The sequence below is a fragment of the Drosophila rhopaloa genome, unplaced genomic scaffold (assembly GCF_018152115.1).
Source record: "Drosophila rhopaloa isolate 14029-0021.01 unplaced genomic scaffold, ASM1815211v1 contig_177, whole genome shotgun sequence".
NCBI lineage: Eukaryota > Metazoa > Arthropoda > Insecta > Diptera > Drosophilidae > Drosophila > Drosophila rhopaloa.
This window is the reverse complement of record NW_025335058.1, coordinates 398,488-415,532: the sequence shown is the minus strand read 5'-3', so window position 1 is coordinate 415,532 and position 17,045 is coordinate 398,488. Positions and strand designations below refer to the sequence as shown.

The 17,045-nt window shown below is 40.5% G+C and overlaps 1 protein-coding gene across 3 annotated transcripts in view; it reads right to left on the bottom strand.

The window, feature by feature from the left end:
- Positions 1-895: 895 nt before the first annotated feature.
- Positions 896-17,045, bottom strand: part of LOC108041322 (calcium/calmodulin-dependent protein kinase kinase 2) — a 268,166-nt gene continuing 252,016 nt past the window's right edge. For 2 of the 3 annotated variants that reach the window (XM_044458811.1, XM_044458810.1), the window contains 2 exons: positions 1,711-2,065; positions 896-1,601 (listed from right to left, as the gene is read on the bottom strand). In XM_044458811.1, coding sequence (XP_044314746.1) covers positions 1,522-1,601; positions 1,711-2,065 — 435 coding nt within the window. In that variant the 3' untranslated portion in view covers positions 896-1,521. Of the gene's footprint in view, positions 2,066-17,045 lie in introns of all 3 variants that reach the window. The other variant, XM_044458812.1, reaches the window with a different exon arrangement.

Below are 17,045 nucleotides of genomic sequence, written 5' to 3'. Positions count from 1 at the left end.
CTCGGCATCCGCCGCTTCTCAGCAGCGCTCGCGCCGGCAAGATCCGCCAACTCGCAGAGCGCTTGCCTCTCCGCCGCGCTCAGCCTCCTCGGCACCGGCTCCGTCACTGGCGACCATCCTTCAACGGCACAGCGTCAATGTCCTGCCGACGGCCATGATCACGTTGGAGACCGGGCTGAAGACCTTCGACACGGCCGCCCTCATCGACCCGTGCACGCCGACGAGCTGCATCGACGCATCATTGGCATCCGCGTTCCGCTTGCCGACTACGACCGTCGGCGACGAGAGAATCTGCACGGCGACAATTCGGTCGAAGTGCGACAACGGCTTCAAGCTAGAGGTCGTCTTGAAAGTGGAGCCGAACGTCTGCATCCGCACCCCCATCCGAGAGCTCTCGGACACCGTGGTCGGCAAATACGGGGACCTCCCGTTGGCCGACAAACGCTTTTACTTGCCGGCAACCATATCTGTAGTCCTGGGTGCGGATGTCTACGCCAAGGTCATCCGACCGGGCTTCCATTTGGTCGACGAGGGACTCCCAGTGGCCCAGAAGACGGCATTCGGGTGGATCCTGTCCGGCGCCTGCAGTCAAGCCTAGACGACAGGAGTGGGCTTGTTTTGTTTTCTTTCGCAACGCTAGCGATTGCAAGGGGGCGGAATGTTTACGCCGCTCTCCCCTCGTTTAAACTGCCCGCGCTTCCCTCGTAGCGAATGCCCACTCGCCCGCACTGGATGCTCGCGACTCCAGGCTCTCCCGCTATCCAGGCTCTCCCGCTCTCCCGCACTGGACGCTTGCGATTCCAGGCTCTCCCGCCTTCCCGCTCCCGGAATTTGTCCACGGCGCTTTGAAACGCAGCGCTCAATTAGGTTTAAGTTAGTCTTTCATTGTCTCAAGAGTGAAATACATCGCCCGGCCGGTCCGCGCTATAAAACGAAAACCACATCGAGTTTTTTTCCTGCCTTTGCGCACCGCGATCGTCGAGTGTTTCTCTTCATCATCTATTCCACAGCTTGCCACCCGGCTACGTTCAACAGCCGCAACGCCCGACGAAGCTGCCCCCCAAGCGACGATCATCCCCGAAGCCCCATCTCTTCAGTGTCTGTGGTGTTAGGTTCTCGAACCGAGTGTGGATATTTTGGGCTTAGTTTGCGTTGGCTTAACATGAGAGGGGATCTGACTATGTTGCTGTATATATAATCATTAAGTGATATTTTATTTTGCAACTTATATTTTTGGGAAAGTAACTTCATTTTTTGTATCATTTTTCTGGGTCAGCCTCATCTCAAGCGCCGTTTATTTAAAAATTATACAGTCCTTAAAGAAAGATTCTCAGTAGGTTTATTTTATTCAAAACCGTTTTTTTTCAATTGACTGTGTTTGTTGACAAACATTAAAAAATCCAAAAAATAAAACTGCAAGAAAGGGCCCTTAAAGAATATTACCTTGGCAAGTCAAGTCTGTCGATTTACAACAAAAAATTAGAAAACAATGCAGTTTATATTTACAAGTTTATAGAAACACTAAATTCTTTCAGGCGAATTTTGGGCGGGTTTACGTCCATTATTTGAACCCAGAAAAATTTTTAATTCCAAAGTGATAACTGTAAATATTCATAAATGTGATGGTCGAGTCAACTCTTTTAAATCAGTTAGTCCTTATATAAGTTCCATATCAAATAATTACAATACTAGCTTGATTTTTGTACTTACAATATTCCAATCCAAGTAAACACTCCCGAAATATACTCCAAGCTCTTTTTTCAGGCAATGGCTTATCTGTTGGAATTCTTAGGACTTCGCCTTGCTTTACCAATTCAAAAACCATATACAATGAATCCTCAAGTGGGTCATCCAACACTTCTATCAGCTTTACGACGTTGGGATGGTCAAGTTTTTTTAAAACCGCTATTTCTCTGTAAACTCGATCTAGTGGTGATGTTGCTTTCCTGGGTCCACGGCGCATAAGTCCAGCTTGACGTAAAAGGCGCTTTTTTGAAAGAATTTTCATTGCATAATGTGTTGAGTCTTCTTCGGAATACGCCAACTTTACGAGACCGTAAGATCCCTATAATTAAATTAGTGTTCATTAATATTTGCCCTTATCATATTTTTTATATATATTAAATAAAATTGTTGTCTAAGCCTAGTACTCAGATTAAAAACACGTTCTCCAGAGGAAAAATTTCAAGGGTTTATTTAAACTGGTTGTGCTACGATCTTGTTGTCAATCAGCTGGGTTTCGTTGACAATTAGTAGACAATTTTTTTTAGCCATTTGATGAATTTATTAAAACAAGACAGAAAGCAAGCTGCGGCAAGCCAATTGTTACCGCCGTAATTTTAAATTATTCAACAGTGTCTTATATTTTATTTTTAATTTTAAACTTAACACTACCAAAAAATGTACCCGCAAAAGTCTGCGTACAGCAGTTTTCAACTTTGAGGAATGCAGGATTGTGCGATTACCGTTAATTTTGTTGTCGCCCATCTACTTTAGAATGTCTAAAAATAGACATTACGCAGTAAATATGAAACTCTTTTATTATAATAACGAGCATATTGCAACATGGAACAAAAAGGCAAGGAAATTTCTGTTGAGGAGCGGAAAATTATATTAAAAGGTTTTTTTGGATGGAAAATCTTATAGAGAAATTGGTGCTTTAGTTGGTAGAACCCACTTATCCATCCAAAGAGTGATAAATAACTACAACTCGGCTGTAAGTATCTTGCCAAAGGCTCGTTCTGGCCGCCCGCCTTTGCTTATAAACCGCGAGCAGAGGAATAATCTAATAATCAAATCGATTCAGCTCAACCCAAGGACGACAGCTCATCAGGCAAAGCTGAAGGTCGAGGATAGATTTTCCAAAACAGTTTCCGAGGATACTGAACGCCGGACCATAAAAAACGCTGACTACCATAGTAGAGTCGCCCGCAAAAAACCTCTCATATCGGAAGTCAATAGACAAAAGCGCCTAACCTTTACTAATGAGTATATTTCCAAACACCAAGACTTCTGGAATAAGGTTATATTTTCCGACAAAAGTAAATTATGCATATTTGGAATCGAAGGAAAGGTTTTGGTATGGAGGAAAAGCGGAGAAGCCTTTAATAAAGAAAATTTGGTTGGCACAGTAAAGCAAGGAGGAAGCGGAATAATGGTGTGGGGGTGTATGGCAGCAAGTGGCGTTGGAAAATTGGTATTTATCGAGTCAATAATGGATCAGAAAATCTTTATTGACATATTAAAAAACAATTTAAAAGAAAGTGCTGCAAAATTAGGGCTCGAAAGTGAATATTGGTTCCAACAAGACAACGACCCGAAGCACACGGAACAGAATACCAAGCTTTGGCTGCTGTATAACGTCAAAAATCAGCTGCGAACACCTCCCCAAAGTCCTGATCTAAACCCAATCTTCTTGAGAGGAAATTCCGAAGACACACGATAACATCTAAAAAAATGCTCAAGAATGTGATTCTGGAGGAGTAGGGGAAAATTACTGCTGATGAGACTAAAAAACTCGTGGATTCCATGCCGAGACGCATTACGGAAGTTTTGCAGAGAAAAGGATAACCTACCAGTTACTAAAAATAATATTAATTATTTTTTAAATAGGTGTACGCAGACTTTTGCGGGTACATTTTTTGGTAGTGTTAAGTTTAAAATTAAAAATAAAATATAAGACATTGTTGAATAATTAAAAAAAAACACGTCAATGAAGACAATAAATTATAAGTATGTTAAAAAAAAGAATGGGTTTGAATATATGCAAAAATGGCCGAACAGCTAGCGTTTAAAATTAGATTTTGAAATTTTTTTGGGGTGTACGCAGAGATATGCGGGCGAGTGTATATGATATGGCAGCACCAACAAAGTATGATGTAAAAAAGCTACGTAAAAGACGCCACTTGAGAAAAAATCAGCGATCTGTTAAAATTTTTAATTTGATTTAAATAAAGACCGCTACGTAAATTTGTCAACCTAAAACTGCTTTCGTCCATTATAACATCTGTGCCTCAACATTTCCTTAAAGAACATTTCCTACGCACTTTACTGCAAGAATGCCGAGGTCTCTGTGGATGTTTTGGTTGCGAATATACCACAGTGCCCCAGTGATAGTCCTCAGGATTTTTGATTGTGCGCGCTGTATGATGTCAATGTTGCTGCTGCTCGCGTTCCCCCATAGCTGGGAGCCATATGTCCAGATAGGCTTGAGAGTAGAGTTGTAGACCAGGACCTTGTAGTCCAGACGCAGGGGCGATCGAATGTTTAATATCCAGTGGAAGCTGCTGGCTTTTAGTTTTAGATGTAGTTTCTTGCATTCGATGTGTCTTCTCCAGGTTAGTCGTCTGTCTAGGTGGACGCCGAGATACGTTACTTCGTTGACTTGGGGAATCGGCGTACTATTCAATGATAGTGAAGGGCATGTTTTCCTGTTGAGAGTAAACGTTATGTGTTTACATTTTAGTTCATTTATTTGAATACGCCAATCAGATAGCCACCTCTCAACCACGATAAGGTGATTGGCTAGTTGTGTTGTTGCTTGGCTTGGGCTCCTCGAACGACTTAGGATTGCAGTGTCGTCAGCGCACGTAGATTTTTTTAGCTGCTCGGTTATAGGAATATCGGCTGTATATAGGAAGAACAGAGTAGGCCCAAGTGGAGTTCCTTGCGGGACTCCAGCTTCGATAATGTAGTCGTCAGATGTTGTTGTGTTGCACCTTACTGCGAAGACTCTTTTGTACAGATACGACTCAAGTAGTTTATGAGTGTATGTAGGCAATTGTGTTTTGATTTTATGCATGAAGACATCGAGCCAGACTCGATCGAAAGCTTGAGATACATAGAAGAATATTGCCCTGCAATATTTCCGATTCTCAAATGCAGTGCGGATTTCTGATGTTATTCTGTTAAATTGTTCAATTGTACCATGTCTTTGACGGAAGCCAAATTGATGTGCCGGGATAACATTGGGTGCTTCCAGTTATGGTATTATGCTTGTAAGAAGGCATTTTTCGAACAATTTAGACAGACATGATAGTAAACTTATTGGTCTGTAGGATGAAGGAATTGTGTGGTCTTTTCCGGGATTCGGTATCATTATGATAGTAGATTTTTTCCATTTGCTCGGATAGTAGCCTAGACGTATGATCCCTTTGAAGAGTTTACAAATAGCAGAGTTTGGAAGTTTTTTTTTTTTTTTTTTTTTCGACCGAGGGGCGCAGCCGTGTATCGTACGGCACGATTCGCGATAAGATAGACGCGATATAGGAAAATAAAGATAAAGGTCCTGGGAAAAAAGTAATAGTTAGATCAATCTTGTGCCAATGAAGCAAGTATCAATCGTTTTAGGAGCGGCAGAGAGTCAAGATTTGATATTACAGGAAAAAGTCTATTATAGTCAGAACATAATACTCTGTAAGGCTCATGCAAGGCATAGTTAGATCTACAAAGTTCAATTATCATTTTTGGTGTTATTGGGTCACTGCCCGGAGCCTTTTTCGGTTTCAGATCCCCGATCACTTTCGCGATCTCTTTTGGCTGAAGCAATGTTGGTAAGGATATAGTTTCCGATTTGTGGTAAGAGAAATGAACGAAATGAAATGAAATGAGAAACGCATTGAAGATGTGAAGCAAAAGTTTGCGGGGCCAGCTACCTGATGGGTTTCTTATAGGAGTTACTGTTTCGATTGGAGAGCTCAGGTTTGTGTGGGCCCTCCACAGAGGTTTTTTTTTACTGGTTGGCGAACGTTTTCCAATGTACTGCAGTTGTGCATTTTCAGCGTCTTTTTTTTCAGGGCTCGGTTTAGTGTACGAGTTGCTACCTTAAGACGTTGTTTTGAAGATGGCGATCTATTCGTTTGCCAAGCACGTCGCAGACCCGTGGAATGTCTTCTGTCACCGCAAAATCTATTAAGTGTGGAACCTTTCTGGGGTCTGCTGGCCAGTATGTGGGGCTACCTGGGGAAACATAGTGCAATTTGTTGCTCAGTTTTATAATTGCATTATATAATTGCCTTGTTTGGGAGTCACGAGTCGTGATCCCCAGTGGGTATGTTTGGCAATATTGTAAAAATCAATGAATTGTCTTTCAGTAATTGTAAAGCGAGGCGGGCAGTAGGCAGCGGCTATGGAAAGGTGTCCGCTATCTGACTGCACTTCGATAGACGTGGCCTGCAAGTAATTAGTTGCAAACCTTTCGTGAATGTGGTGTTTGATGCGTTCCCTGATTAGGATGCCGGTTCCGCCGTGGGCCTTACCATCTGGATGATCTGTGCGGTAGAAGGTGTAGTCTTTTATTATACCCGTTACTCGTAGAGTAAAAGGGTATATTGTATTCGTGCAAAAGTATGTAACAGGTAGAAGGAAGCGTTTCCGACGCTATAAAATATATATATTCTTGTTCAGGATCACTAGCTAGTCGATCTAGCCATGTCCGTCTGTCCGTCTGTCTGTCTGTCCGTATGAACGCTGAGATCTCGGAAACTATAAAAGCTAGAAGATTGGCATTTTGCATGTAGATTTTGGGAATTCCTACGCAGCGCAAGTTTGTTTCAAAATGGTGCCACGCCCCCTCTGACGCCCAGAAGCCACAAGCTGTGGCCACAGTTTTGATGCTATTATGAAAATTGTAATTGATATATATTTGTTTCGTCAATACCTATCGATTGTCCTAATAAAAGTTTGCCACGCCCACTCTAACGCCCAAAAACCCATTAAACGCTTAAGCCTGGCTAGCGCCTACATTTCCGCCTTTCATCGCCGTGGTACCAATGTCTTGGGGTAGATGGCGCAATGCAATAGCGCCATCTAACGGATGACTTTGGAACAGCTGGCCAAGGTGCTCAACAGAGTCAACGTTAATTCTCGATAAGGATTTCTATTAAAGAAAATTGCGATGGTTTTTTTCATTTGTCAATACCGAACTATATTCCAAGAACTATGCAAATCAAATCAAGTTAGCCAAATTGGAGGTCTGAGTCAAACAATGGCGTATGTGTGTATGTATGTAAGCATATACATATGTATGTATTTACATTGTACACAGTAAACACACAAGAAGGCATATTTATATTAAGTTGTTTACCTGAGTAACGGGTATCTAATAGTCGAGGCACTCGACTATAGCGTTCTCTCTTGTTTGTAAATTGTATTTGTTTGTGAGATGCGTATCTATCAGTAGCATAATGTCGATATGATTTTCATTCAGGAACTGTGTTATTTCATGTTTGTGACGGGAAACGCCATTGGCGTTCCACATGGTTATTCGTAGATTTGTCAACAATTATTTGGACTGCTTTGCTGCAAGCAACTGAAACACCATGTTCTGGTTTTGAACCAGAGTTTACTTGGTCGTTTTCATGAATGACATAAATTTCATCATACTTTGTTGCATAGTAACCATCATGGCTTCCAGTGGGCTTTGAGACTGTCCTGGGACCTGCTGAATGTTTCCTAAATAAGACTGGAGTGGGTTTTCCGTTCCTGTTCGAAGGGCATCGGAGTATGAGAATCCCTCCTGGGTATTTAGCTAGGTGCTATCTCCGGATCTGCCTATCTTCAATGGCAACGCAGAGAACTGACCAATCTTCATCAGCATCTACGAAAAAAGCTGCGCAGTAGCCGGATTCTCAAACGCTGAAGACATGCTTCGACTCCAGAAGTGCGTGATAAGTTGCTACTTCCAGCGCTAGTTCCAAAAGTTATCCTTGAAAGTCCTTTGTGGAGGCCCAGAACATATCCTTGACCATTTGATCGAAAAAATCTGGAATGTCAAATACAAGGATAAATCTCATAGCAAAAGGCTACGCAGTCGAGCTCCAACCGAAAGATGTAGCTGCCTAGAAAGGTATCTCCCAATCATTGTCCTAAATCCTAACAAGCCAAATAGAAAAAGGCTAGTATGGAATGTCGCTTCAAAAATCGGCGGAAAATCGCTTACTAATACCGCAGTAATTTAAATTGTCAAGCCTCCCGCCAGGAAGCAGCACCGACAAGCAGCAACACAAAGTTTTTTAAAACAGTCTATTATAATTTAAAGTTTGATTTGATAAAGAACGCTACATAAAATTGTAAACCTAAAACTGCTTTCGTCCATTATTCACATCGGTGCCTCAACACCGAGGTTTATATACCCTTGCAGTTATTACGAAACGTTTACATTTTGTTGCCTCTATTATTAAAAACAATGAAGCTATGTCGATTTTAAGCTATAGTACATTTTGAAATCGTTTCTATGGCAGCTAAGCATAATTTGGATATAGTAAATAATTACTTTTTTTCAAAGGAATATTTTGATAAATAGAAAAACAGCAAAATAACATTTTTTTAATGTTTATTTTTTTTTTAAGTTAAGATTCTTCTAATATTTTTTTTCCGATTTTTCCTATGAAACCTATATATACTACCTGCAATAGAAAGAAATCTTTTTGGAAAGTTTCAAGCAGATAGCTTTAAAAATGAGGGACTAGTTTGCGTAGAAACGGACTGACGGCCAGATGGACGGCCAGACGGACGGATGGACAGACGGGCGGACGGACGGACGGACGGACGGACACTGCGTTGCAAACTTTTGACTGAAATTATAAAACCGTCAGTAACATCCATTTGTTTCATAAGTCTAGTACTAAGATCCAAAAACAAGTTTACCATGGAAAAATTTTGAATCTTAAAATTGTGACCGAGTTTTTAAGACCTCATTAGAACTGAGTGAGCTGTGGTCTTACTGTCCATCAGCTGAAATGGTTGACAAACAAAAAAAACATATCTGCAGGAAGGGCCCTTAAGCGTTTTGCCATGCCAAAAATTACCCGCGATATCCGATTTCCACAGAGCACGATCCACCAGCATCCATTTGGGTGATGGTTTTTCCCGTGCCGACATTTTCCGTTACTTTAGAACGATGGACTAACATTCCAAGCCGTAGGTTTCTATGCGATGTTTAGCCTATGATTGTCCTTTACAACACTAAAATCTTGGCACGAAGACATTTAGATATATGTATATGCTGTCATCTTAATAGTTAGAAAAGTGGGGGCTTGGAATGTTATGCTGTTATTTAAATGTTAAAAAAAGCTTTTATATAGATTTATATCGTAATTTACTACTAACTAGTTACTAACTAGTCTCTCAGTTTTAAAGATATCGAACTGAAACTTTGCACACACCCGTCTTTCCTTTGCAGGAATATGTGGGAACGGCCGGAATCGGCCGACTATATCCTATAGCTGCCATATAACTGATTGATCGGAAATGCCATAACTTTGATGTTTGTAAAGTTAGGAAGCCTGGATTTTCTATGGGTTTTATTTTTGGCCAATCAATCCGACCTATTAAATTTCATAAGGATCAGCCGACTATATCCTATAGCTGCCATATAACTGATTGATCGGAAATGCCATAACTTTTGGGTTTGTAAAGTTAGGAAGTTGGGATTTTCTATGGGTTTTATTTTTGGACAATCAATCCGACCTATTAAATTTCATAAGGATCGGCCGACTATATCCTATAGCTGCCATATAACTGAACGATTGGAAATGCCATAACTTTGGTGTTTTTAAAGTTAGGAAGTTGGAAATTTTTTTGAGTATTAAGAATGCATCATATGAATAATTTTGGAGAATATAATGAACATAATATTCTGCAAGGGTATATCAACTTCGGCTCCGCTTGAAGTTAGCTTTCCTTTCTTGTTAAAACTCTCCTTATCCTTATTGAACGACTCATCGAAATTTAATGTAATTAAATTCCCTGATCTCTGTAGTTTAAATAATAGTTGCCTGCAAGACAGGTAAATCAACTAAAAGGATTAATTGTTCCAACATAAGCTAAACTTATACATTTTAAATCTTCGTCATTCCATTCGATTACGGACATGTGATTGGCATCTAGGATTGCTTTGAATTTAAATGTAGTTAAAAAACTGAAATACTATAGAAATATACATAAAAGTAAACGTACAAAAAAATGTTATTTCTAATAATACCTTTAATACCCACAGAACACATCTCAAAGAAACAGTTGGGATGGGCAACATTTTGTTGTCTTTTGATTCTATCAAACTGTTTTAGAAATACTTTTGCAATGATTGATAATATCTAAAAGCTTATTTTAACATTTAAATAACAGCATAACATTCCAAGCCCCCACTTTTCTAACTATTAAGATGACAGCATATATATCTAAATGTCTTCGTGCCAAGATTTTAGTGTTGTAAAGGACAATCATAGGCTAAACATTGCATAGAAACCTACGGCTTGTTAGTCCATCGTTCTAAAGTAACGGAAAATGTCGGCACGGGAAAAACCATCACCCAAATGGATGCTGGTGGATCGTGCTCTGTGGAAATCGGATATCGCGGGTAATTTTTGGCATGGCAAAACGCTTTTGACCATCCCATCTTATTTTTCTCAGCAAAACTCTGGAAGTGGTTCGGGCAAATGAAACCTATGTACAGATTGTTATTCACTCTTTATGCACATTTGTAATACCCACACTATGTAAATTTTAATAAAAGTCATGTTTGCAAACTTTTTCATAAAACCTAGTACTGAGATCGACGTTTGTCAGCAATGAGAGAGAGCGGGAGGCAAACAGATTCTCAGATCGACAAAAATATAGAAAAAAGTGTTAAAAATTGAATCATTTAAAGTGGCAGTTGTCAGCGCGGATTGTTTCTTGGTTAAAAAGTGGTCGAAAAAAATTAAAAAATCATCTATCAATATATTAAAAAAATAACTGTTAAATATGAATTGCGTTGTTTTTTAATTTATTTGCCACTGCCCGACTCGTCGTGACAAGCTACATGAGAATAACTTTTAAGGGCCCTTCCTGCAGATATGTTTTTTTTGTTTGTCAACCATTTCAGCTGATGGACAGTAAGACCACAGCTCACTCAGTTCTAATGAGGTCTTAAAAACTCGGTCACAATTTTAAGATTCAAAATTTTTCCATGGTAAACTTGTTTTTGGATCTTAGTACTAGACTTATGAAACATATGGATGTTACTGACGGTTTTATAATTTCAGTCAAAAGTTTGCAACGCAGTGTCCGTCCGTCCGTCCGTCCGTCTGTCCGTCTGTTCGTCTGCCCGTCCATCTGGCCGTCAGTCCGTTTCTACGCAAACTAGTCCATCATTTTTAAAGCTATCTGCTTGAAACTTTCCAAAAAGTTTTCTTCCTATTGCAGGTAGTATATATAGGTTTCATAGGAAAAATCGGTAAAAAAAAATATTAGAAGAAGTTTAACTTAAAAAAAAATAAACATTAAAAAATGTTTTTTTTTGTTGTTTTTCTATTTATCAAAATATTCCATTGAAAAAAAGTAATTATTTACTATATCAAAATTACGCTTTTAGTTTTTTAATAACCGGACAAAATCATATAGCTGCCATAGAAACGATTTCAAAATGTACTATAGCTTAAAATCGACATAGCTTCATTGTTTTTAATAATAGAGGCAACAAAATGTAGACGTTTCGTAATAAATGCAAGGGTATATAAACCTCGGTGTTGAGGCACCTATGTGAATAATTGACGAAAGAAAATGGCTGTGTGAAAACATGGTGCACACCAAGTGCGCCGGTTTTACTGGCCGGATAAATTATGACCTTTCAAAGGGGCACAAGTTGCAGATGAAATAGTTCATGCGCCAAACTAAAGGCGGCTTGATGAGGCTGACTAGCTGTTTCGGCGTTGCTGGAGATAGTTTAGGATCTCCTCTCTGCGCTGGATTCGCAGTTTAATAGTTTAGCAGCAAAAAGGGAATACCCCGCAAGAACAGCAGAGCATTCCTGCGGATCAGCAGGTGATTGCAGCAAAACCTCAAATGTTGGTAAGATCAGCAGCTAAAGAAAAGATTCGGTATCCGAACAATCCGTAGCAGAATGCATGTAACCAGGGACTTCTAAGAATTCCGATTTGTCCGCAGTGGTTTCACAATCCACCTATCTCTAAAAATGTAGATACACCGCCACAAGGGACTACTGAGTCCGGACAACCGGCTCAAGTTGGTTTTGCAGAGACCATAACCCCTTTTAGTGGTTCTACTAAAGAAACAAATTTTCGTTTCTCGGCTTTCCCCTGATTTAACATTTTCTGATGTATTATCTTATATATAAGACAAAACTAAAGCCGATAGTAAGCGTAAGTATAAAGGTGGAAAAGTTTAAGATTTCTTATGCTAGAGACTTTTCATCTTTCAAGATAACTGTCCAACGAGATTTGTTAAGCCCTATGTTCTGGCGACTTTTGGCCGGATAATGTGGTTATAAAAGAGTTCGAGGCTAAGTTAAAAAAGAAGGGACCCGTGAGAGTAAAACTTCCTCGAGGCCAAACCAATGTACCAATATCAAAAAACTAACTTCTAACCTCCTTCTTTTCTATCAGAATGCAAGAGGCTTTCGTAGCAAGCTCACTAAATTGTATTCTGATAGCCTTTCCTTATATCTCATATTATCGTATTACCAGAAACCTGGTTAAAGCCGGAGATCTTTGGATCCGAAGTTTTTCCAGGTATGTACACAATATATATTTATGACCCTCTAGACGGAAAGGTGGAGGCTTAATTGGAGTTGATTCAAACCTCTCGTCAGAGGAGTTATTTTTTGAGGAATTCAATACCATTGAATTAATTTGAGTAAAGTTATCTCTTCCTGGTAGCTTTATATATATAACTTGCTCATATATTCCGCCGTTGTCTGAACTTCCAGATTATTTAAATCACCTGTCCGATATTAAGTGTGTTGCAAATAAGCCTTCCGATAGGGATATACATGGAGTTAATTGGTAAACTGATTTTATTGACGGCCTGATTGACATATCCTTTTCTCAAGTAAACCATGTTCGAAATTCACTAGGTCCTCTACTTGATTTGTGTGTTGTATCAAATCCTGAAGGTGTGATTCTGTCCAGAGTAGCACCACTCACGCAATTTAACTTACAATTAACACGGGAAGAGTTATAGAGAACATCAGAAAAATTAACCAAACGAATACATTGTTTTCGCAAGGTAGACTTTCTGAGGCTAAATAATTTTTTTTCTGGCTTTAATTGGTCTGATCTTTTCCTTTGCAATAAAATGTCTGATGCAGTTAATGTTTTTTACACTACAAAAAGCTAATTTTGTAATTCATGTGTTCCGTGGTACTATCCGTCAATCTCCAAAAAATCATCTTGGTTAAGCAAAGAGTAGACACACTTAAGAAATGTAAAGTCCAGACTTTTTAAAAATAGCGGTTCTCAATCAGTTTTTGCTATATATTTAAGAGCTCGGTCAAGATTTTCCGTGCTAAACGCTCAATTTTATAATAGTTACTTAAACCGTTGTAGGGCACAGTTCTCTCACGACCCGAACCAGTTTTATAATTTCTTGTACACCAAGCGTAAATTTAATTCTTATCCTTCTTCGCTGTCGTTCAAAAACAGGACGGCAACCACAGATCAGGCAATAGCCGATTTGCCCATTCTTTTCAAACGACTTACTCTACTTTAGATTATTCATCACAGCCTTATTCTTACACCATATCCAAGTCAAACATCATATTCTGTCCCACTTTAACAGAAAGCTCACTTCTTTTGGATCTTCTTCGTATTAAGCCTGTTTATTCGCCAGGGCCCGATGGTATTCCTGGGTGCGTGCTTAGGTATTGCGCTAAGGTCCTGCGCAAACCTCTCCACAAGTTGTTTACCTTATCTTTAGAAGCTTCCCAAATTCCAAAAATTTGGAACGGTAACAAGTAAGAAGCCAGTAACTATAGAGGTATATCTAAGTTGTCAGCACTTCCTAAGCTTTTTGAAAAAATCATTACTCCTCATTTACAGCACCTTTGTAGATTAATCATTTCTTTCTGTCCACACTGATTTATTAAACGTAACCTTCACTAACCTTCTTACTACATTTGTGACAAAGGGCTTTAATAGTAGTTTTCAAACAGACGTCATTTACACTGACTTTAGTAAAGCATTTGATTCTGTAAATCAATTTCTTCTTGTTGAAAATCTTGACCTGTTAGGTTTCAAGTTGATCTCCTAAAATGGATCTCAATGTCAGGTCAGAAAGGGTCCTTTTTATAAATTCAATTTCTAAAATTCTTACCTCCGGTGTCCCTCAAGTGAGCCATCTGGGTCCGTTACTTTTTACATTATTTATTAACGATCTTCCCTTAATTAAAAGTCACTTTCGCGTACTTATGTAGTCAGATGATGTTAAGTAATGCCTGCAGATAAGGAGATTTCGTGCCACTTAAACTTACAATCCGATCTATATAACTTTCAAAACTGGTGCCGAAAAAATGTACTAAATTTAAACCGTTCTAAGTGCAAGCTAATGACTTTTTATCGGGAATATCCGATATACGCGACTTACACGTTAAGTGGCAGCTCTTTCGACAGAATAACTCCTGTAAACGATCTTGGCGTTCTTTTCGACCCCAAACTACAATTTTCTAATCACATTTCGTTTATGGTTAATAAAGCCAGAGGAGTGCTTGGTTTTATTAAAATGTGTTCAAACGAATTCGATGATCCTTATGTCACTAAAACTTTATTTATTTCGCTAGTCCGTCCGGATTCTGGAGTATGGGTCTCCCGTCTGGGGACCACAATACGGAATACATATTTTGGTCGTATTGAATCAGTACCAAAAAAAATTATTATTGTTGCTTTAATGCGCCTAAATTGGGATGAAAATGTTAACTAACCTTCTTATTTTAGTAGACTACTGTTGATTAATTTACCCTCCCTAATCAACTGTAGAACGATGCTTTGCAGCAGATTTTCCTTTAAAATTTGTAGGTACATCATGGCCATCCATGATCCCGTCAATAAAAACAAGGTTGACCCATACAGGCCCAAACGATAACATGACTTAAGAGTTTGTTATCAAGCTCTGTATGAGTCCGAATTCGGTTCAAGTTTCCTCCAGGCGTTACATCTCCGGCTCCCGACCCGCAGATTACACGGACCAGTGGCAGACGACCACAAGGAAGCCTTGACCAACCCAATAACTCAGCACACTAGTCCACGCCTACGTACAAGACAAGAACCAACAATCCGCGAGACTACAGCGAACGCACTACATCGCCACTCCGAAGCACACGCACGAACCACAACAGAACCCACGACACCTCTCCGAAAGACCTCGGACCAACACACACGCGGAGATTACATGAAGTTTAGCGGGCACCCAGGGGCAACACTGCCGACAGGCCGCCCGCAACAAGAATAAGGTTCAATTGTCGACGGGGCCTGGCAGACGAAAACATAGGCAAGACAAGGGTGAGTGGAGCAATAGACACCGGAGCTACCAGGAGCTTCATCAGTAGAGCACTTGCCAAAAGTGCTAGGAAATTAAAAGAAGACAGTAACCCTGCTTATCCTAGACGAAGTCATCGAAAACCCCCTGCTAGGAATAGATTTCTTAAGCCAATGCAACGCGACCCTACCATACGGAGGCATCAAAACACAAATAGGAGGGAAAAAGCTTACAGCTCACTAGTCGTAATCGTAGAAAAGAAAAACATACAGTGGAGACGTTACATACACTACAGACAGCTAAATGTGCATTCAGAGCGGGATGCATATGCGGTACCGAGAATGCATCTTGAACAAACTCCGAGAAGAGAAGTACATTGGCACACTGGATCTTTAAAGCGGTTACTGGCAAATAGCAATGGAGGAACAGAGTAAGAAGTACACAGCATTCACCGTCCCATGTCGAGGATTACTCCAAGAGCACTGAACTAGGGTCAGAAATGGGTCCGTTCGCATTTGCATATGGTGTCATCGGACGGACAAAACAAGAACACCTCGAAAAACTGCGGGAAATAATGCGAAAACTTCGACAGGCAAATCTGATGATAAATCAATAAAAGTTACACTTCTTCAAAGAAAAGCTAAGACACATTGTCAGCGCGAGGGGAATACACACAATGACATTCGTCTTACAAACCGATGCTAGTGACCGCAAGAAAGCGAAGACGACGAACAAGTAATTGCCTACGCCAGTAGGGAGCTGTCCGAAACAGATCGGAACTACTCCGCAACGGAGAAAGAATGCCTGGCAATACACTGGGCCATCCAGAAAATGAGGATGTACCTAGAAGGGTACCATTACGTTGTCGTTACCGACCTCGTAGCCCTGAAATGGCTTAATTCTATAAAAAGTCCGTCAGGACGGATAGCAAGGTGGGCACTAGCGATGTAACCCTATTCATTCGAAGAGCGATATAGGAAGGGAAAATTGACTGTGGTGGCAGACGCCGTCTCCAGACAGATTAAGGAAGAGGCGCGTGGAGCAGAGATCAAAGAAGATATCTGGATCAGGGAGAAACTACTGGCTGTTTAAAGAGACCAAGCGAGAGACCCAGACTATGCCATAATAGGCTGACGCCTATACCACCACCTACCATCATGGGCTATGCATACCCAAAAGCAAGAGAGAACGAGTGCTCAAGGAAAATCACAGCGAACCAACAGCAGGGTTCCTGGGCATTAGGAAAACCAAGCAAAGAGTAATGACCAACTACTACTGGCGCGGTATGCACCGGGATATCAAAAGATACTTCGGACAGTGTGACTCCTGCCACGATACAAGGTTTCACTAGGCTCAACGAGGAGGACAATCAGGAGTAAACATACCGAAACAGTAAAGCCGAGTTCAAACGGTATGCAAAGAGAGGCGAATGTAGAGTAATTCGTTGCACTGGAAGCCACTGAAAGCCAAATTAGAGAACGCAGGGAAACACAAGCCAATTCAGACTACAACCTTCAGCATGAACAACAGATCCTCAAAATGCAAGCTGACAGGTCATATCGCAAGGGGCTGCGGTAACCCTCCAAGAATTTTCTGCTTCGAAGGCCCAGGGAATCAGAGAGTGCACCCAAGGGCAACACTGCCGACAGGCCGCCCGCAACAAGAATAAGGTTCAATTGTCGACAGGTCCTGGCAGACGTAAAAATAGGCAATAAAGGATCTTCATCAGTAGAGCACTGGCCAACAGAATAACCAGGCATGGACAAAATAAGTGGAGGAGGCCGTCAGACTAGCTG